The 20628-nt window shown below is 43.6% G+C and overlaps 1 protein-coding gene across 7 annotated transcripts; it reads right to left on the bottom strand.

Annotated features, from left to right (window-relative positions):
- Positions 1-2101: 2101 nt before the first annotated feature.
- Positions 2102-19940, bottom strand: LOC106560275 (exocyst complex component 1). 7 transcript variants are annotated; one of them, XM_014123003.2, is made up of 19 exons: positions 19755-19940; positions 18500-18631; positions 18162-18292; positions 17811-17970; positions 17599-17616; positions 17077-17264; positions 15063-15290; positions 14734-14976; positions 12026-12175; positions 11164-11275; positions 5225-5269; positions 4396-4559; positions 4130-4231; positions 3961-4043; positions 3538-3766; positions 3249-3432; positions 2921-3120; positions 2497-2691; positions 2102-2364 (listed from the first exon to the last, which is right to left on the bottom strand). In XM_014123003.2, the coding sequence occupies exons 2-19, from the start codon at positions 18621-18623 to the stop codon at positions 2212-2214; spliced, it is 2709 nt and encodes a 902-aa protein (XP_013978478.1). In that variant the 5' UTR covers positions 18624-18631; positions 19755-19940; the 3' UTR covers positions 2102-2211. The 7 variants fall into 7 exon arrangements, with proteins under 7 accessions (XP_013978478.1, XP_013978481.1, XP_013978483.1 ...); XM_014123006.2 differs by lacking the exon at positions 5225-5269; XM_014123008.2 differs by lacking the exon at positions 12026-12175.
- Between the last annotated feature and the right edge of the window lie 688 nt (positions 19941-20628).

Genomic DNA, 20628 nt, shown 5'->3' with positions numbered 1-20628 from the left:
CCAACAAATTGTAAACTCGTGAGAAAATGCACTGTCTTGCAGTTCTAGTTCTTATTGTAGAACGTGAATGAGCTCAGGGCTAATGCCAAATCGAATCTGTCCTTATCCCCTTTTACAAAAGAGGACAACTGTGACTGTCTATATTATTCATAGGCTGTAGTAGTATCATCAAATATAAAAGTAAAAAAAATGGACAGATGACTGATATTCTGTGACTCTACAAAGTTAAAGACATCAGTGATCACAGAGGGTTTAAGATTTTTTGAGCAGTGACATACAAGCCAACATTTTAACCTCTTAATTTTGAAGAGTTAATTGTGTATAGGTGATTAGTGTTTTAACAAAAGGAAGAAAAATCACACAATTACAATTTCATGAGAAATCAGTAACATTATTGTATGTGCAAATATGAACACACACACACACAGACACTTTAGTCATTTAGCAAACACTTATCCAGAGTGACTTACAGGAGCAATTAAAGTGCCTTGCTCAAGGGACGTCGGCAGATTTTTCTCCTAGTTGGCTCTGGGATTTGAACGAGCGACCTTTCGGTTACTGGCCCAATGCTCTTATCCACTAGGCTACCTGACAGACGCGCACACACACAAACACTACCTTTTGACAATTGTTCATTCATTCATTCCCTTCCTGACAATTTCAAGTGCAGTTCAATCAGTTTCATTCAATCTACTTTATATTGGCCACACACACAGCAACACCGGATTGATTCCAGTAAATAATGTTTATTTTGTGTGAGGCGCTATGAAGCAATAGAGAGCATGTTTAATGTTATACTGAACAAACATAAATACAACATGTAAAGTGCTGTTCCTATGTTTCATGAGCTGAAATAAAAGAGCCCAGAAATGTTCCATATGCACAAAAAAGTGCACAAATTTGTTTACATCCCCATTAGTGAGCATTTCTCCTTTGTCAAGATAATCCATCCAGCTGACAGGTCTGGCATATCAAGAAGCTGTTTAAACAGCATGATCATTACATAGGTGCACCTTGTGCTTGAGGACAATAAGGCCACTTTAAAATGTGCAATTTTGTCACACAACACAATGCCACAGATGTCTCAAGTTGAGGGCGTGTGCAATTGGCATGCTGACTGCAGGACTGTCCACTAGAGCTGTTGCAAGAAATTGAATGTTCATTTCTCTACCATAGCCACCTCCAACATCATTTTATAGAATTTTGCAGTATGTCCAACTGGCTTCCCAAACGCAGACCACGTGTAACCACACCAGCCCAGGACCTCCACATCCAGCTTCTTCACCTGTGGGACCATCTGCATGCTCGTTGTTCTCACCAGGGTCTTAACCTGACTATAGTTAGGCATCGTAACCAACTTCAGTGGGCAAATGCTCACCTTTGATGGCCATTGGCACGCTGGAGAAGTGTTCTCTCCAGATTAATCCCAGTTTCAACTGTAGCGCGCAGATGGCAGTGGTGTGGACGAGTGGTTTGCTGATGTCAACGTTGTGAACAGAGTGCCCCATGGTGGCGGTGGGGTTATGGTATGGGTAGGCATAAGCTACGTACAACAAACACAATTGCATTTTATCGATGGCAATATCAATGCACAGAGATATCGTGTCAAGACCCTGAGGCGCATGGTCGTGCCATTCATCTGCCGCCATCACCTCATGTTTCAGCATGATAATGCACAGCCCCATGTCACCCCTCTGTACAGAATTCCTGGAAGCTGAAAATGACCCAGTTCTTCCATGGCCTGCATACTCACCAGACATGTCACCCATTGAGCACGTTTGGGATGCTCTGGATCAACGTGTACGACAGCGTGTTACAGCAACTTCGCACAGCAATTGAAGAGGAGTTGGACAATATTCCACAGGCCACAATCAACAGCCTGATCAACTATACACAGGAGGTGTGTTGCGCTGCATGAGACATGGTTGTCACACCAGATACTGACTGGTTTTCTGATCCACGCCCCAACTTTTTTTTTTTTAAAGGTATCTAACCAACAGATGCATATTTGTATTCCCAGTCATATGGAATCCATAGATTAGGGCCTAATATATTTATTTAAAATTGACTGATTTCCTAATATGAACTGTAACTCAGTAAAGTCTTTGAAATGGTTGCATTTATATTTTTGTTCAGTGCGTACGTACGTACGTACGTACGTACGTGTACACACACACACACACACAAACACACACACACACACACTTGCAATTAATGTGATTGAGCAATGCTTGAGAAGTACTCCAACATGTCTCCAATGGTAAACTCCATGGTAATTCCAGACCCAGGGTAGCAACGGCCAATCAAGCCTTCAAAATGCTTGTACTGACGGATGAACTCATCCTGCATGGAATGCCACACCACCTAGTGGAGAAAGTGGGGAATTCATTCAACTGTTGTACAAAGAACTTGGATCAACCATGACAACACCTTTACATTACCAGCTGTTCAACTGAACAGAATGTTTGTATTATAAACTGCTAGATTGTCTGTCACCTGTAACAGGCTCTCCTCCTCACACAGATGCTTGTCCACCTTCTTGTACAGGTTGTCCAGTCCCTTCTTTACCTCCTTGCCGGGGTACTCCTTGATCACTTTACGCAGCTCCTGTTTGTTGAACGCCAGCTGGTAGCTCACCTCATCCTCACGTACGCCCTGGGCCACACGTGCCTCCACTCCCTCAAAGAAGTGCTGCAAAGCATAGAGGGGCATAACTGATTAGCTGTGTGTATTGTTTGATTCTATATGTTTCACATACGTTTCGAATATGTCTGAAATATCTGATAGCTCTAATTAGTTATATTTATCATACAAATGTATAGATTAAATACAAACATGAAACAAATTCAATTCAGTTTCTACACCCTTGGCGCACTCCCTCACAACACTTTAACATTGCCAAGTATAAACCCTTTCTCACATTGAGTTTCTCTAGGGGCTGTCCCAGGGAGTTGATGACATAGGACTGCAGGTGGTCTGTGTACTTGTGTTTGGCCTCTCGCCTCTCTGTCTCCAGGCAGGAGATCTTAAGGTGGGACAGTGTGGAGAAGATGTGGTGGAAGTTCTCCATCATCACCACGTCACGGGGCGTCTTCTGACTCTCATTGGCCACTTTCTCCACTGGAAACACCCCACAGCAAGACCAACACCAATCAGAGCACTGCTTCCCAACCATCACACAGATTAGAAGCCAACCACATGACTCTATTTAACTTGTCCACCAAATCATGAGCAAATATTAGACCCACCATTCATGAAGACAGCTCTGATAAGTTTGACATATGCCTTGTCCAGATCTCCTCTGCGCTCTGCATTACGGAAGATGGTTTCAGCCAGCTCAGCAAACTCCTCAAACCCAGCGACAAAGGGCAGGATGCCCACCTTGCTCTTTTTAGAGATCTTAACCTCCTCCATCTGTCTGATCTGACCCGACTGAGACGGAAAAATAACTGGTTCACACACAGCTAATAGTCTAACAGTACTAGATACACAGATCAACAGATTCCTTTAAAAAATGTTGACGTGAGCGCTACTCACAATGCACTTGTCAAAGTTCCTTTTGACGGTGACCAGCACGTTGCCGAGGGTGGTGCTGAGGTAGGAGGCTGGGTCCACATTTTCTGCCGTCCACACGTGATGACTCATCTTCACCAACATGTACAGGGAGTGGAAACTGTCAATCTTGTCTCCCAGAGCGATGAGGCTGTTAAGTTCTGTCTCAATGCTCTGGAAGACCTTGTTCATCATCAACCGCACCATGTCCTTCCTGAGGAGGCCCAGACAGGTGATAAGACAGAAAGAAAGAGAATATGGGAAAAGTGAAGAGGATAGCAGAGAGGTGGACCATGAATGACATGTGGACTTGTCATATTTGTTGCATGTTTAGTGCCCCTAGTACTATTGATGGACATTAAGAGCATATAGTAAATGTCAGTAAGAAATGAGAAGCTAGCTACTCACTCAGTCGATGATATGAAGTGTCTGTATTCCCCTGGAGGTGGCTGTCTGGAGGGCACCACCCCATCTGATTCCTCCACTTCTACCTGATAGAAAAAAACTGTGGTTAATCGAAAGTTGTTCATAATCTCACTTGCAAACACTCAGCCAGTCAGATTAGCATGTAATTTACCTGAGCCAGGGTGGGGTGCTGCTGTAGCTTGAAGAACTTGCTGATGAAGTCTTGTTCTGCTAGACAGAGAGGCTCTAGCTCACTAAGAACCTGCTCAAAGATCTACAAAGAGAGAGACACCTAAATCAATTGATCAATATAAATTAAAAAAAACACAAAACAAATTACGCATCTAAAATGAGAAAGAGATTAACAAAAACCCACAGGTAGTATCTGCACGATAAAGACTGTAGTATGGTGGCTATGGTTCTCTCAGTGACTATCACCTTGTCAAACTTGGTCCTGTCGGCCACATCCAGGTCTGAGGCAGACATGTTGCCCATGTCCAGCAGAGAGGAGGACTGGGAGCGCCTGCTGCTGGAGCCCTGCACTGCCAGCTTATTCAGACTGGAGGTGGAGCCTGTCAGCTTCCCGGAGCTGCCATGCAGGCCTGGGGCACGAGAGAGGTAACAGTTGAAAACATGTTCAAACCACAGGCTAAATACTAGTCTCTGGAACACTGCCCTATCTATAGCCCCTGAGACCAAAGCTGCATTCACATTGACTTATTTTCAAAGCAGAGCAACTGTGCTGTTGAAAATAAATAACTTTGTGGCATCTGAAAAAGTGTGCCACAAAGCACATGTGAATATGCATCTTCAAAACATGTTTGTTTAGCAGTAATTACACATAACATGAACAGCTGAGAGAGAAGAAAATATGAAACATTTAAATGTGTGCTTGGTAATAAAGACCATTTGTAAGAGTTCAAATTAATCTTATTATGGATGTTGGACATTCATTATCAGAGAAACTTGCTGGATATGTTGACCTCAATGTATTATTTTGTATTGTGAATGAGTAGTATCCTATGCCACAAATACAGAATATACATGCTTATTGTTTTTGTCTGATAGATGTTAATTTATGTGCTCTATAAATGGAAGGTTGGGTGTACTCTATGCAGAAGAAGTCTGTAGGGGAGGAGGGTTCTGAGCAGGGGGAAGGGGGTCCTGGCTGTGCTGCAGTATCAGGGACATAGTAGTGGGGAGCAGGTGGGTAGGGGTGTGGGCAGGTTACAGATGTGGGACTGCATGACCCACATGGGATACTTACTTTCCGTTTCCTGTTTGAGAGCACTCTCTTTCCGCGGAAGCGTGGCTGGCGAACGGTTAGAAAGGCAGGCATCAGAGACAGAGACATGTTAGGCTCATGACATGCAGCATGGGGGCACGTTAAGAGGTCAAAGGTAACAGACTGACATGCGCTACAAAGTCTGTAATTGCCCTGAAGACAGCCTTTTGGAAAACAAATGTTTTGTTTATTTTGTTCTGTAGAAGAAAAAAACGGAAATTCTGAAAACGGAAAGCAGAGCCTTGTACTCCTGCCAAACCAAAGCTCCCTCAATGAAAAGGTTGTGTTTCAGAGCATTGAAATATAAACACAATGGCTTGCGAAAGTATTCACCCCCTTGGCATATTTCCTATTTTGTTGCCTTACAACCTGGATTAAAATGGATTTTGTTGGGGGTTTGTATCATTTGATTTACACAACATCTCTACCACTTTGAAGATGCAAAATATTTGTATGCGAGAAACAAACAAGAAATAAGACAAAAAAAACAGAAAACTTGAGCGTGCATATATATTCACCCCCACAAAGTCAATACTTTGTAGAGCCACCTTTTTCAGCAATTATAGCTGCAAGTCTCTTGGGGTACAGTGGGGGAAAAAAGTATTTGATCCCCTGCTGATTTTGTACGTTTGCCCACTTACAAAGAAATGATCAGTCTATAATTTTAATGGTAGGTTTATATGAACAGTGAGAGACAGAATAACAACAAAAAAATCCAGAAAAACGCATGTCAAAAATGTTATAAAATGATTTGCATTTTAATGAGGGAAATAAGTATTTGACCCCTCTGCAAAACATGACTTAGTACTTGGTGGCAAAACCCTTGTTGGCAATCACAGAGGTCAGACATTTCTTGTAGTTGGCCACCAGGTTTGCACACATCTCAGGAGGGATTTTGTCCCACTCCTCTTTGCAGATCTTCTCCAAGTCATTAAGGTTGAGGCTGACGTTTGGCAACTCGAACCTTCAGCTCCCTCCACAGATTTTTTATGGGATTAAGGTCTGGAGACAGGCTAGGCCACTCCAGGACCTTAATGTGCTTCTTCTTGAGCTACTCCTTTGTTGCCTTGGCCGTGTGTTTTGGGTCATTGTCATGCTGGAATACCCATCCACGACCCATTTTCAATGCCCTGGCTGAGGGAAGGAGGTTCTCACCCAATACTTGACAGTACATGGCCCCGTCAAATGAAGCGGTGAAGTTGTCCTGTCCCCTTAGCAGAAAAACACACCCAAAGCATAATGTTTCCACCTCCATGTTTGACGGTGGGGATGGTGTTCTTGGGGTCATAGGCAGCATTCCTCCTCCAAACACGGCGAGTTGAGTTGATGCCAAAGAGCTCCATTTTGGTCTCATCTGACCACAACACTTTCACCCAGTTGTCCTCTGAATCATTCAGATCTTCATTGGCAAACTTCAGACGAGCGTGTATATGTATTGTTGAGCAGGGGGACCTTGCGGGCGCTGCAGGATTTCAGTCCTTCACGGCATAGTGTGTTACCAATTGTTTTCTTGGTGACAACGGTCCCAGCTGCCTTGAGATCATTGACAAGATCCTCCCGTGTAGTTCTGGGCTGATTCCTCACCGTTCTCATGATCATTGCAACCCCACGAGGTGAGATCTTGCATGGAGCCCCAGGCCGAGGGATATTGACAGTTCTTTTGTGTTTCTTCTATTTGCGAATAATCGCACCAAATGTTGTCACCAAGCTGCTTGGCGATGGTCTTGTAGCCCATTCCAGCCTTGTGTAGGTCTACAATCTTGTCCCTGACATCCTTGGAGAGCTCTTTGGTCTTGGCCATGGTGGAGAGTTTGGAATCTGATTGATTGCTTCTGTGGACATGTGTCTTTTTTACAGGTAACAAGCTGCGGTTAGGAGCACTCTCTTTAAGAGTGTGCTCCTAATCTCAGCTCGTTACCTGTATAAAAAGACACCTGGGAGCCAGAAATCTTTCTGAATGAGAGGGGGTCAAATACTTATTTCCCCTCATTAAAATGCAAATCAATTTATAACATTTTTGACATGCGTTTTTCTGGATATTTTTGTTGTTATTCTGTCTCTCACTGTTCAAGGAAACCTACCATTAAAATTTTTGACTGATCCTTTCTTTGTCAGTGGGCAAACATACAAAATCACAGGGGATCAAATACTTTTTCCCCCCACTGTATGTCTCTATAAGCTTGGCAAATCTAGCCACTGGGACTTTTGCCCATTCTTCAAGGCAAAACTGCTCCAGCTTCTTCAAGTTGGATGGGTTCCGCTGTTGTACAGCAATCTTTAAGTCATACCACAGAGTTTCAATTGGATTGAGGTCTGTGCTTTGACTAGGCCATTCCAAGACATTTAAATGTTTCCCCTTAAATCAGTGTAGCTTTAGCAGTATGCTAGGGTCATTGTCCTGCTGGAAGGTGAACCTCCGTCCCAGTCTCAAATCTCTGGAAGACAAACAGGTTTCCCTCAAGAATGTCCCTGTATTTAGCGCCACCCATCCTTCCTTCAATTCTGACCAGTTTCCCAGTCCTTGCCGATGAAAACCATCCCCACTGCATGATGCTGCCACCACCATGCTTCACTGTGGGAATGGTGTTCTCGGGGTGATGAGAGGTGTAGCATTTATGCCAGACATAGCGTTTTCCTTGATGGCCAAATAGCTCAATTTTAGTCTCATCTGACCCAAGTACCTCCTTCCATATGTTTGGGGGAGTCGCCCACATGCCTTTGGCGAACCTCAGACGTGCTTGCTTATTTTTTTCTTTAAGCAATAGCTTTTTTCTGGACAATCTTCCGTAAAGCCTAGCTCTGTTGAGTGTGCGGCTTAAAGTGGTCCTATGGACAGATACTCCAATCTCCGCTGTGGAGCTTTGCAGCTCCTTCAGGGTTATCTTTGGTCTCTTTGTTGCCTCTGATTAATGCCTTACTTGCCTGGTCTGTGAGTTTTGGTGGGCAACCCTCTCTTGGCAGGTTTGTTGTGGTGCCATATTCTTTCCATTTTTTAATAATGAATATAATGGTGCTCTGTGGGATGTTCAAAGTTTCAGATTTTTTATAACCCAACGCTGATCTGTACTTCTCCACAACTTTGTCCCTGACCTGTTTGGAGAGCTCCTTTATCTTCATGGTGCTGCTTGCTTGGTGGTGCCCCTTGCTTAGTGGTGTTGCAGAATCTGGGGCCTTTCAGAACAGGTGTACAGTCGTGGCCAAAAGTTTTGAGAATGACACAAATTAATTTTCACAAAGTCTGCTGCCTCAGTTTGTATAATGGCAATTTGCATATACTCCAGAATGTTACGAAGAGTGATCAGATAAATTGCAAAGTCCCTCTTTGCCATGCAAATGAACTGAATAAAAAAAAAAAAACATTTCCACTGCATTTCAGCCCTGCCACAAAAGGACCAGCTGACGACATGTCAGTGATTCTCTCGTTAACACAGGTGTGACTGTTGACGAGGACAAGGCTGGAGATCACTCTGTCATGCTGATTGAGTTCGAATAACAGACTTGAAGCTTCAAAAAGGAGGGTGGTGCTTGGAATCATTGTTCTTCCTCTGTCAACCATGGTTACCTGCAAGGAAACACATGCCGTCATCATTGCTTTGCACAAAAAGGGCTTCACAGGCAAGGATATTGCTGCCAGTAAGATTGCACCTAAACCATTTATCGGATCATCAAGAACTTCAAGGAGAGCGGTTCAATTGTTGTGAAGAAGGCTTCAGGGCGCCCAAGAAAGTCCAGCAAGCGCCAGGACCGTCCCCTAAAGTTGATTCAGCTGCAGGATCGGGGCACCACCAGTACAGAGCTTGCTCAGGAATGGCAGCAGGTAGGTGTGAGTGCATCTGCACGCACAGTGAGGCGAAGACTTTCGGAGGATGGCCTGGTGTCAAGAAGGGCAGCAAAGAAGCCACTTCTCTCCAGGAAAAACATCAGGGACAGACTGATATTCTGCAAAAGGAACAGGGATTGGACTGCTGAGGACTGGGGTAAAGTCATTTTCTCTGATGAATCCCCTTTCCGATTGTTTGGGGCATCCGGAAAAAAGCTTGTCCGGAGAAGACAAGGTGAGCGCTACCATCAGTCCTGTGTCATGCCAACAGTAAAGCATCCTGAGACCATTCATGTGTGGGGTTGCTTCTCAGCCAAGGGAGTGGGTTCACTCACAATTTTGCCTAAGAACACAGCCATGAATAAAGAATGGTACCAACACATCCTCCGAGAGCAACTTCTCCCAACCATCCAGGAACAGTTTGGTGATGAACAATGCCTTTTCCAGCATGATGGAGCACTTTGCTATAAGGCAAAAGTGATAACTAAGTGGCTCGGGGGACAAAACATCGATATTTTGGGTCCATGGCCAGGAAACTCCCCAGACCTTAATCCCATTGAGAACTTGTGGTCAATCCTCAAGAGGCGGGTGGACAAAAAAAACCCCACAAATTCTGACAAACTCCAAGCATTGATTATGCAAGAATGGGCTGCCATCAGTCAGGATGTGGCCCAGAAGTCAATTGACAGCATGCCAGGGCAGATTGCAGAGGTCTTGAAAAACACTGCAAATTGACAATTACATGAAGTTGATGCAAAGAGTCTATCAAAGCCTTTGACACTTATGAAATGCTCATAATTATACTTCAGTATTCCATAGTAACATCTGACAAAAATATCTAAAGACACTGAAGCAGCAAACTTTGTGGAAATTAATATTTGTGTCATTCTCAAAACTTTTGGCCACGACTGTGTGTGTGTGTGTATATATATATATATATATATATATGTGTATATATATGTATACGTGACAGATCATGTGACACAGATTGAACACAGGTGGACTTTATTTAACTAATTATGTAACTTCTGAAGGTAATTGGTTGTACCAGATCTTATTTAGGGGCTTCATAGCAAAGGGGGTGAATACATATGCACGCATCATATTTCCGTTTTTTATTTTTTTGATTTTTTGAAACAAGTAATTTTTTTCATTTCACTTCACCAATTTGGACTATTTTGTTAATGTACATTACATGAATTCCAAATAAATATCCATTTAAATTACAGGTTGTAATGCAACAAAATAGGACAAACGCCAAGGGGGATGAATACTTTTGCAAGGCACTGTATATTGATTGAGTGCCGATTCAATTCGTATTGCAAAACATTAGCGTTATAGTGTGATTGACTTTTGAAGGCAATGTTTCTGCGTTCGTGGAGACTGCATTCACGGTAAACGCTGCATATGTCAGCTCAAACAGAAATAACATTGAAATTTCAACCATGTTACAACGCAGATCTTCCGCGCTAGGGATTGACTCGAGCCCTTACTTTAATATATATCAGTTTACTTTACAGGAAAACTTAAATTAGTGTTTTTATTCTTCTTGTAATGTTTAGGATCTCCAGTTGGTCTTAAAACACTCAAATAGTGAAGTCATACTCTGAAGTCAGAATGAGTAGTAGGGATAATATCAGGCTTTGGTTTATGTCATGGCTTCATACAGTAAGCAGCCAAATAGGGAAATAACATTGAGCAAAACACCAGCTAGCAACACTGAGCAGGACAATGACATGACACAGGGGCATTTCCTAGGAAGTGAAAGGCTACGAAACAGGAGGCAGTATTACCAGGTAAGTACATGTTTGCTGAAATGAACCATGCAGAAAAAGCTGGTCAAATATTGAACAAAATTACACACACACTTACCTGAAAATCAAACCACATACGGTACACACACGTACGTACGTACACACACACACACACACACACACACACACACACACCACAAATACAAACTATACGCAACAACCCAAGGGAAAAACAACAACTAATTGGCTAAACACCTCAAACAAACCACAAGGCTACACAGAGAAAAGAAAAGACAAACAATCACACACACACATCCCACATTTAACAAAAACACTCAAGGTCTTACCAAACTTATTTCCCTTCCCCTCTTTGGCTGTGCCCGCCATTTTGATCTTCGCCACCTCAAAGAAATCTTTGATTTCTCGTTCATATAATCTGGTCATGTAATCAACATAAGTCTGAAAATGGGGAGAAAATTCAAATATATTGTTTAATTGTCATGAAATGCAATAAGACGTTATCGTTGTGCTGCTGGTGATGATGATATAAATAGAGATGTAATAGTGGCGCTGATCATAATAATGATGATACCTGATGGAGGCACTGATGATACCTGATGGAGGCACTGATGATACCTGATAGAGGCACTGATGATACCTGATAGAGGCACTGATGACACCTGATAGAGGCACTGATGATACCTGATGGAGGCACTGATGACACCTGATAGAGGCACTGATGATACCTGATAGAGGCACTGATGATACCTGATAGAGGCACTGATGATACCTGATGGAGGCACTGATGATACCTGATAGAGGCACTGATGATACCTGATAGAGGCACTGATGACACCTGATAGAGGCACTGATGATACCTGATGGAGGCACTGATGACACCTGATAGAGGCACTGATGACACCTGATAGAGGCACTGATGACACCTGATAGAGGCACTGATGACACCTGATAGAGGCACTGATGACAGCTGATAGAGGCACTGATGACACCTGATAGAGGCACTGATGACACCTGATAGAGGCACTGATGACACCTGATAGAGGCACTGATGACACCTGATAGAGGCACTGATGATACCTGATAGAGGCACTGATGATACCTGATAGTGGCACTGAAGACACCTGATAGTGGCACTGATGATACCAGATAGTGGTAATGATGATGATGTTTCACGACAAAGCCACTCACCCTGGACAGGCCTTCGTACTTCTCTCTCTGGGTGTTCTTGAGCCACTCCATGAGCTTGGCGTAACGTAGCAGGTCCCTGTGTAGGGGGTTGTGTTTAGGCAGGGTCAGCTCTGCCATGTGCTGGGACAGCATGGAGCTTTGGTCATGGCCCTGGATGTAGGCAGCACAGGGAATTAACAAGCGCTTGACAAATGGAGAAACATAAACTCTCAGTTTCACACACAGGCAGAGAGAGACTGACTTTGACCCTCTTGGACCATTTAGGGACATCCCCTGCAATCATGGGGATTGGGGACATGTATGGCCTAATACACCATTAAAACTGGTGTTAGTAGAAGATTAACCATTTAATATAAAGTCAGCAAAAAAATAAACATCCTCTCACTGTCAACTGCGTTTATATTCAGCAAACTTAACATGTGTAAATATTTGTATGAACATATCAAGATTCAACAACTGAGACATAAACTGAACAAGTTCCACAGACATGTGACTAACAGAAATGGAATAATGTGTCCTTAAACAAAGGGGGAGATCAAAATCAAAAGTAACAGTCAGTATCTGGTGTGGCAACCAGCTGCATTAAGTACTGCAGTGCATCTCCTCCTCATGGACTGCACCAGATTTGCCAGGTCTTGCTGTGAGATGTTACCCCACTCTTCCACCAAGGCAACTGCAAGTTCCTGGACATTTCTGGGGGGGAATGGCCCTAGCCCTCACCCTCCGATCCAACAGGTCCCAGACGTGCTCAATGGGATTGAGATCCGGGCTCGTCGCTGGCCATGGCAGAACAGTGACATTCCTGTCTTGCAGGAAATCACGCACAGAACGAGCAGTATGGCTGGTGGCATTGTCATGCTGGAGGGTCATGTCAGGATGAGCCTGCAGGAAGGGTACCACATGAGGGAGGAGGATGTCTTCCCTGTAACGCACAGCGTTCAGATTGCCTGCAATGACAACAAGCTCAGCCCGATAATGCTGACACACCGCCCCAGACCATGACGGACCCCCCACCTCCAAATCGATCCTGCTCCAGAGTACAGGCCTCGGTGTAACGCGCATTCCTTCGACGATAAACACGAATCCATCCATCACCCCTGGTGAGACAAAACCGCTTCTCGTCTGTGAAGAGCTCTTTTTGCCAGTCCTGTCTGGTCCAGCGACGGTGGGTTTGTGCCCATAGGCGACCTTGATGCCGGTGATGTCTGGTGAAGACATGCCTTACAACAGGCCTACAAGCCCTCAGTCCAGCCTCTCTCAGCCTATTGTGGACAGACTGAGCACTGATGGAGGGATTGTGCATTCCTGGTGTAACTCAGGCAGTTGTTGTTGCCATACTGTACCTGTCCCGCAGGTGTGATGTTCGGATGTACCAATCCTGTGCAGGTGTTGTTACATGTGGTCTGCCACTGCGAGGACGATCAGCAGTCCGTCCTGTCTCCCTGTAGTGCTGTCTTAGGCGTCTCACAGTACAGACATGGCAATTTATTGCCTTGGCCACATCTGCAGTCCTCATGCCTCCTTGCAGCATGCCTAAGGCATGTTCACGCAGATGAGCAGGGACCCTGGGCAACTTTCTTTTGGTGTTTTCCCGAGTCAGTAGAAAGGCCTCTTTAGTGTCCTAAGTTTTCATAACTGTGACCTTAATTGCTGTAAGCTGTTAGTGTCTTAACGACCGTCCCACAGGTGCATGTTCATTAATTATTTATGGTTCATTGAACAAGCATTGGAAACAGTGTTTAAACCCTTTACAATGAAGATCTGTGAAGTTATTTGGATTTTTACAAATTATCTTTGAAAAACAGGGTCCTGTAAAAGGGATGTTTCTTTTTTTGCTGAGTTTACTCTTAAGTCCATATCCCAGACCTTAGCATTCAAAATCAAATAACTTCATTGCCAATAACATGTGTTTCATTTGCTGCTAAAATTCCCATATCAGTGGGTTCCCTCATATTCTACCATTCTCAGTCTATTTACTTGCTATTGGTGCTGCAACCAAGCATGCAGGCAGAGCAGACAGGCAGAGGTATAATGACTTGGCACTCCAGCACAGCACACTGACAGTCAGTTCAAGAAGAACCAAGGCCTTCAATGAAGGAGGAAAGTCTGAGGCACTTCCGAGGCTTTTAGACCCATTGAGATGAAAGAGGAAGGTTAGCAATCTAGTCACGAGCAGCACAACCCATACGGTTATTAATGCGTTTTTGCAACAAAAAACACGGGTGTGTAGATAAGAAAGGCCATAGTTTAGAGTGGAGGGTCAAGGGGGGGTGCTGTGAGGGTACTACTCACTGGAAGCGACATACAGGAGGACCTATAGAACTGAGGGATGGTCATTTTGAAGTGACTGAAGTGGTTGAACTGACAAGTACAGGGCCAGAGAGCAGAGAGATCAAAGTGGGTGGTTTAGAGTGAGGCAGAGAGTGAAGAACAGGAGGACCAGAGCAGTACTGGAAGAAAACAGGATAGAGACAGGATCAGAGGAGTTAGAACTTAACCAGGAAGTGGATGAGGAGGACAGAAAGAGCTGCCTGCCAAAACGAGGAAAGACTAAAATACTGTAACAAGAAACACATATATAGTGCACTGTTATGCCTGGTATCTAGTCATGAATGCTGTTCAGGTGTCTGTGTTTTTAATTTAAAATCAGAATAAAAATCTTGAGACCATTGTGGACTAGCAAAGTGTTACCGTGGTGTGTAGATTACCTGGTGGACGAACACGTTGTTGAGGTGGTTGGTGAGGCGCCGGGCAAAGGTATCTCTGAGCTCAGTGAACAGGTGCTGCTGCTGCTTCACAGCCATCAGTTTCTCATGACCTGGTCTGAGTGCCACGTTCATGCACTGCAGTAGAGCCTCAGAGGCATTGATACAGGCCTCAATGCCTTTGGAGGAGGAGAGGTCTCCTTCCTGCAGGGCCCTGATGTGTCCCTTCGACAGGTCCATGTAGTTCTGAGAGACAGGCATTCATCATTCAACGTCATCTCAATAAACCAAACCAACTGAAACATGAAACCCCTCCTCAACCCCATCCTCACCACCAGGAACTGGATCTCGTCCAGGAGCTTGCCGTTGTTGGTGTTGCTGATCTGGATGAGGCGGTTGCTCTGGGAGATCTGGTCCATTTGCTCCTTGACGCTCTGCAGCATCTCCTCATAGCTGCTCATCTTGCCCTCGATGGTGTCCACCTCTGACAGAGCCTCGTCCAGCAGCTGCATCAGGATGTTCACCTGCTTCTCAGATGCCATGATGGAGTGGATGTTGGCCTGGGATTAAGGGGATTATGGGAGATAAATAGGACTCATCTTTACATCTGTGCCATTTTAGCATCTGTGACAGCATGGGCGGCGCCATTGTGGCTACAACCAATAGGAATCCTCACCCAGTTGACTACTTTAACCTGTTAGGGCTAGGGGGCAGCATTTGCACGTCTGGATAAAAAAAATGTACCCGATTTAATCTGGTTACTAATCCTACCCAGTAACTAGAATATGCATATCCTTATTATATATGGATAGAAAACACTCTAAAGTTTCTAAAACTGTTTGAATGGTGTCTGTGAGTATAACAGAACTCATTTGGCAGGCAAAACCCTGAGACATTTTCTGACAGGAAGTGGATACCTGATGTGTTGTATTACCTTTAAACCTATCCCATTTAAAAACACAGGGGCTGAGGAATATTTTGGCACTTCCTATTGCTTCCACTAGATGTCACCAGCCTTTACAAAGTGTTTTGAGTCTTCTGGAGGGAGATCTGACCGAACAAGAGCCATGGAACGATGATGGTCCATTAGACACCTGGCGCGCGAGTTCATGTTGGGTACCCTCGTTCCAATACGTTATAAAAGAGTATGCATTCGTCCACCTTGAATATTATTCATGTTCTGGTTAAAAAAGGCCCTAATGATTTATGCTATACAACGTTTGACATGTTTGAACGAACGTAAATATATTTTTTCCCCTCGTTCATGACGAGAAGTCCGGCTGGCTTAGATCATGTGCTAACAAGACGGAGATTTTTGGACATAAATGATGAGCTTTTTTGAACAAAACTACATTCGTTATGGACCTGTGATACCTGGAAGTGACATCTGATGAAGAGAATCAAAGGTAATGGATTATTTACATAGTATTTTCGATTTTAGATCTCCCCAACATGACGTCTAGTCTGTATCGCAACGCCGTATTTTTCTGGGCGCAGTGCTCAGATTATTGCAAAGTGTGATTTCCCAGTAAGGTTATTTTTAAATCTGGCAAGTTGATTGCGTTCAAGAGATGTAAATCTATAATTCTTTAAATGACAATATAATATTTTACCAATGTTTTCTAATTTTAATTATTTAATTTGTGACGCTGACTTGACTGCCGGTTATTGGAGGGAAACGATTTCCTCAACATCAATGCCATAGTAAAACGCTGTTTTTGGATATAAATATGAACTTGATAGAACTAAAAATGCATGCATTGTCTAACATAATGTCCTAGGAGTGTCATCTGATGGAGATTGTAAAAGGTTAGTGCATCATTTTAGCTGGTTTTATGGTTTTGGTGACCCTGTCTTTGACTTGACAAAACATTACACACAACTCTTGTAAATGTACTGTCCTAACATACTCTAAATTTATGCTTTCGCCGTAAAACCTTTTTGAAATCGTAAAACGTGGTTAGATTAAGGAGATGTTTATCTTTCAAAGGGTGTAAAATAGTTGTATGTTTGAAAAATTTGAATTTTGACATTTATTTGGATTCAAATTTGCCGCTCTTGAAATGCACCTGCTGTTGATGGAGTGCACCACGGGTGGCACGCTAGCGTCCCACCTAGCCCATAGAGGTTAAAATGGCGGACGCTTAGTGGAAGCCCTCAATGGCGCTGACCATGCTAAGACAGCCTTTTGGCCACTAGAGGCCTCTATCATTCTCTATGGGCAAACCACACTAATGTGCTCAACCATAGTACAATGGTCAGTGTAGTCAGTATATGTCAGCCAACTCAAGTCTATGTTGTAGCCTTGTATCAAGAAGACCCAAGGCTCCATGGCTGTCTACTCACCCCATCCAGAACCTGTAGCTCTTTGGAGAGTTTCTCAGCGAAGGCCTCAGCGTTAGAGATGGCGTACTCGCACACCTCCATCATGCCCTCGATGTCTTGCTCCTCACGGGCATTCAGCTCCTGGTAGTCATCCAGAGCATCCTCGTCACCCCCGGCAACACTTTGACTCTCACCACTGGGGGCTGACTCTAAACCAGGGATGGAGAGGATGGTTTAACATTGTGCTGAGCGCATACAGCACAGTACACACACATGAAAACAAACAAACATCACCCTGCTATTCGTTCAATTATATCATCAAAAAACACATATACACTATATAATATAACAAACTAAACAAAAGCAGAACAGACAATTATTATTCATACAGTAGCACCCATTCAACAGCCACTCACTTAATAGCCAAAGGCGACAAACAATTGCAACAGCTTTCAAAGATGTGTGAGTCCACTATGAGAATGGTTATTCATCAGTGAAATCACAATGGAGAGGAAATGGGAACAGAAGTTAAGTGCTACCAACCTTCCGCTTTAGGAAGCTCTGGCCAGTGAGAGTTTAAGAGAGAAGAGTAAGAATAAAGACGTGTTAAGCCACACCAAGGTCAACTCACATCTTACACAGACACTTCAGGTTGAGTTCAGGAGATTGGAAACAGGCAAGAAAGAAGAGTCTCATAGATGCAAGGCACAGGGGACAGCGAGGGTCACTAGAAAAAACACAAGCTTTTGTCATACCTTCCAGCAGCTGGGAACTGACATTTACAAACTCCACCTTCTTCCGCAGGTAACGCTGATTCAGCTTCCAGATGCAGGAGATGAAGGAATTCTTCTCAGCTGTGCTGCTGGCCACCCATCGATACACCTTCTCAAAATGGAGGTCAAACTCTGGGTTCTCCTGAATGACAAGAACAGCAGAGATGCCAAATGTCAATATCAAACAAATTAGCAGGGGGACAAAGCATAAGAGGAAAGGAAGACAAATAAGAATGGCCATAGGGAGTGGAAGAGGAGGAGAGAAAGACAAAGTTATGAGAAATGACATTCAGGCAGTGAGAGGAAGATGAGAAAAAGTGGTCTTTCCCTGACCTTGCTGGCATCTTTTGCATCCACTTCAGCCAGATCCCTCAGTTCCCAGGCCATCTGTCGCTTGTAGAAATCCCCTTTGTCTGACTTCTTCACCTTCACCACCCTCACCTGCACGGGCCTCTCTGTGGTGACTGGGGTAGAAACATCAAACAGTTATAATACTGATCTGTGGATCCATTTATAACTAGTATTTTCAGTGAAATCACTGTTCAGAGACATTTGATTCTGATGTTAAATCTCTGACAGTGGTTTTCATGTTTTGAATGTGTACATTATTTCACACTGATATGGTGAAATTAGCTGATTTATGTTAGACTTTAAAGGCATTTATGCTCTACCTGTGGCACACAGGAAGCAGTTCTTCTTCTTCTTCCCCGCCTTGCAGACATTGACAATGCTGAGGAGACGCTCATCGTTGGGCGTAAAGATGTCCCTCTGGAGGGCGTGCTTGATGGCTGTCATTGTGGTGACTGTAAAATATAAATCAGACAGACTTATGCTGCTTTCACAACAGCTGGGAACTGGGAAATCTCAGACTTCCGACTTCAGTGTGTTCAAGGCAACTGGGAACTCGGTAAAAAATGGAATATCAAGTCGGGAACTCGGGCCTCTTTTTAGAGTTCCGACTTTCTGACCTGAAGATCACTGACGTCATGATTTGACCTCGTTTTTTACCGCTGAGTTCCCAATTGTCGCACCATTACTGCAAACATAACCTTTATGTGAAACCAACTAACGTTAAACATAATTAATGTTTGCTGCTGGAAAACACCATTGTACTCCTCCCAGTGGGGCACAGCCTATGACACTATAATTTACAAGTACAACTAGCTAAGTACCATATTCAAGATTTGTACCATAACATTTTCCGACCTTCCTAAAATATATATTATCAAGAACGTCTGCACCATTGACATCACAGTATTGCTGATCAATGGTGCAGTCAACTAAAGCAACAAAGGTTGGCTAACATTTAGCTATTAAGAGAGCTAAGAATGGTTCTGGGCGTGTCCAGCTACTAAACATGAGTCACATCACGATGTGAGGCCAGACAGCGTTTGTACACAAGTGCAATTAAGTTAGCTACATATGTCGTTCTGTAAGGTGAAAACAGTGCCCTTCTTCAGGCAGATAACGTTAGCTGTCTAGAAACGTATGAACACCACGCTAGCTTGGTGTCTTATCTTATTATTTAACTAGGCCAGTCAGTTAGGAACAAATTCTTATTTACAATGACGGCCTACCGGGGAACAGTGGGTTAACTGCCTTGTTCAGGGGCAGAACGAAAGATTTTCACCTTGTCAACTCGAGGTTTCGATTCAGAAACCTGTCGGTTACTGACCTAACGCTCTAACCACTAGGCTACCTCGGGGCGGCAGGTACCCTAGTGGTTAGAGCGTTGAACTAGTAACCGAAAGGTTGCAAGCTCGAATCCCCGAGCTGACAAGGTGAAAATCTGTCGTTCTGCCCCTGAACAAGGCAGTTAACCCACTGTTCCCCGGTAGGCCGTCATAGAAAATAAGAATTTGCTCTTAACTGGCTTGCCTAGTTAAATAAAATAAAAACCTACCGCCCCAAGTCTTATACACTTACCTCAAATGGGATACGAATAGAGAAAGTCATGTACAAGACTGCATTTAATCACTGTTTATTTTCATTTAAATGTGTTATTTTTCCAATCGCTATTAAACGAAAATGGTAAACAGTCTTCGGCCACTGCCCTGCTGTTTTTTGTTTCCGGGATGGGCTGGACCAGTCACGTGACGCAATACCGATGACGAGTCACATCACAACCTGCCTCTTTCAGTCTGGTCCTTTGTGAAGACTTTTCCATCATTCATGAAGAAACATAGCTTGTTTTTGAATAAATGTCAACATGTTTTTGTTGTGTATAGGCGGTACGTTTTCTGTAGGTTGAACACACAGGCCTATGTAGTTTACAGACACCAAGGTGAGACTCAATCCCCAGAATATCTAATCCAATTGCAAATTGAGGCCTACTGTAATTCATTTATGTAAATAAGTGGGAATTGTCTATTTTTCCAAGTTATTAGTGAAGAATCACATTAAATTGGCACAAACTCAAACATGTAGCCCTGATGTCACTCAGTGAAAGCACAAAATGTGTGTGTCTTTACTGAGTATGGTTGTGTGTGACTGTTCCTGACTCTATTTTGGTGACTGGCATGGACAATGTGCTGGCTTGTTTGATTTCTGCTGAAAGTGTTAGAATGACCTTTTCAGGACCAAATGGACACCACTTCTCACTTTTACAGCCTAGCTAGTCCCTGTGGACATGACACAACACATCGCTCTCTCCTCTCTGCCTACACCTCTGGTGAGACTCACACCAGGACCCAATTTCAATCAAAGAACATCAGGTGGCAACATTCATCTGTTTCCTTACTCACAGCTTTATGTAACATATAGATAACTATTTATGATAACAATTGTCTTATTAATTATC

The sequence above is a fragment of the Salmo salar genome, chromosome ssa10, assembly GCF_905237065.1.
Source record: "Salmo salar chromosome ssa10, Ssal_v3.1, whole genome shotgun sequence".
In the NCBI taxonomy this organism is placed as follows: Eukaryota; Metazoa; Chordata; class Actinopteri; order Salmoniformes; family Salmonidae; genus Salmo; species Salmo salar.
Note: the sequence above shows the minus strand (reverse complement) of the source record. Positions and strands in the feature narration are given on the sequence as shown.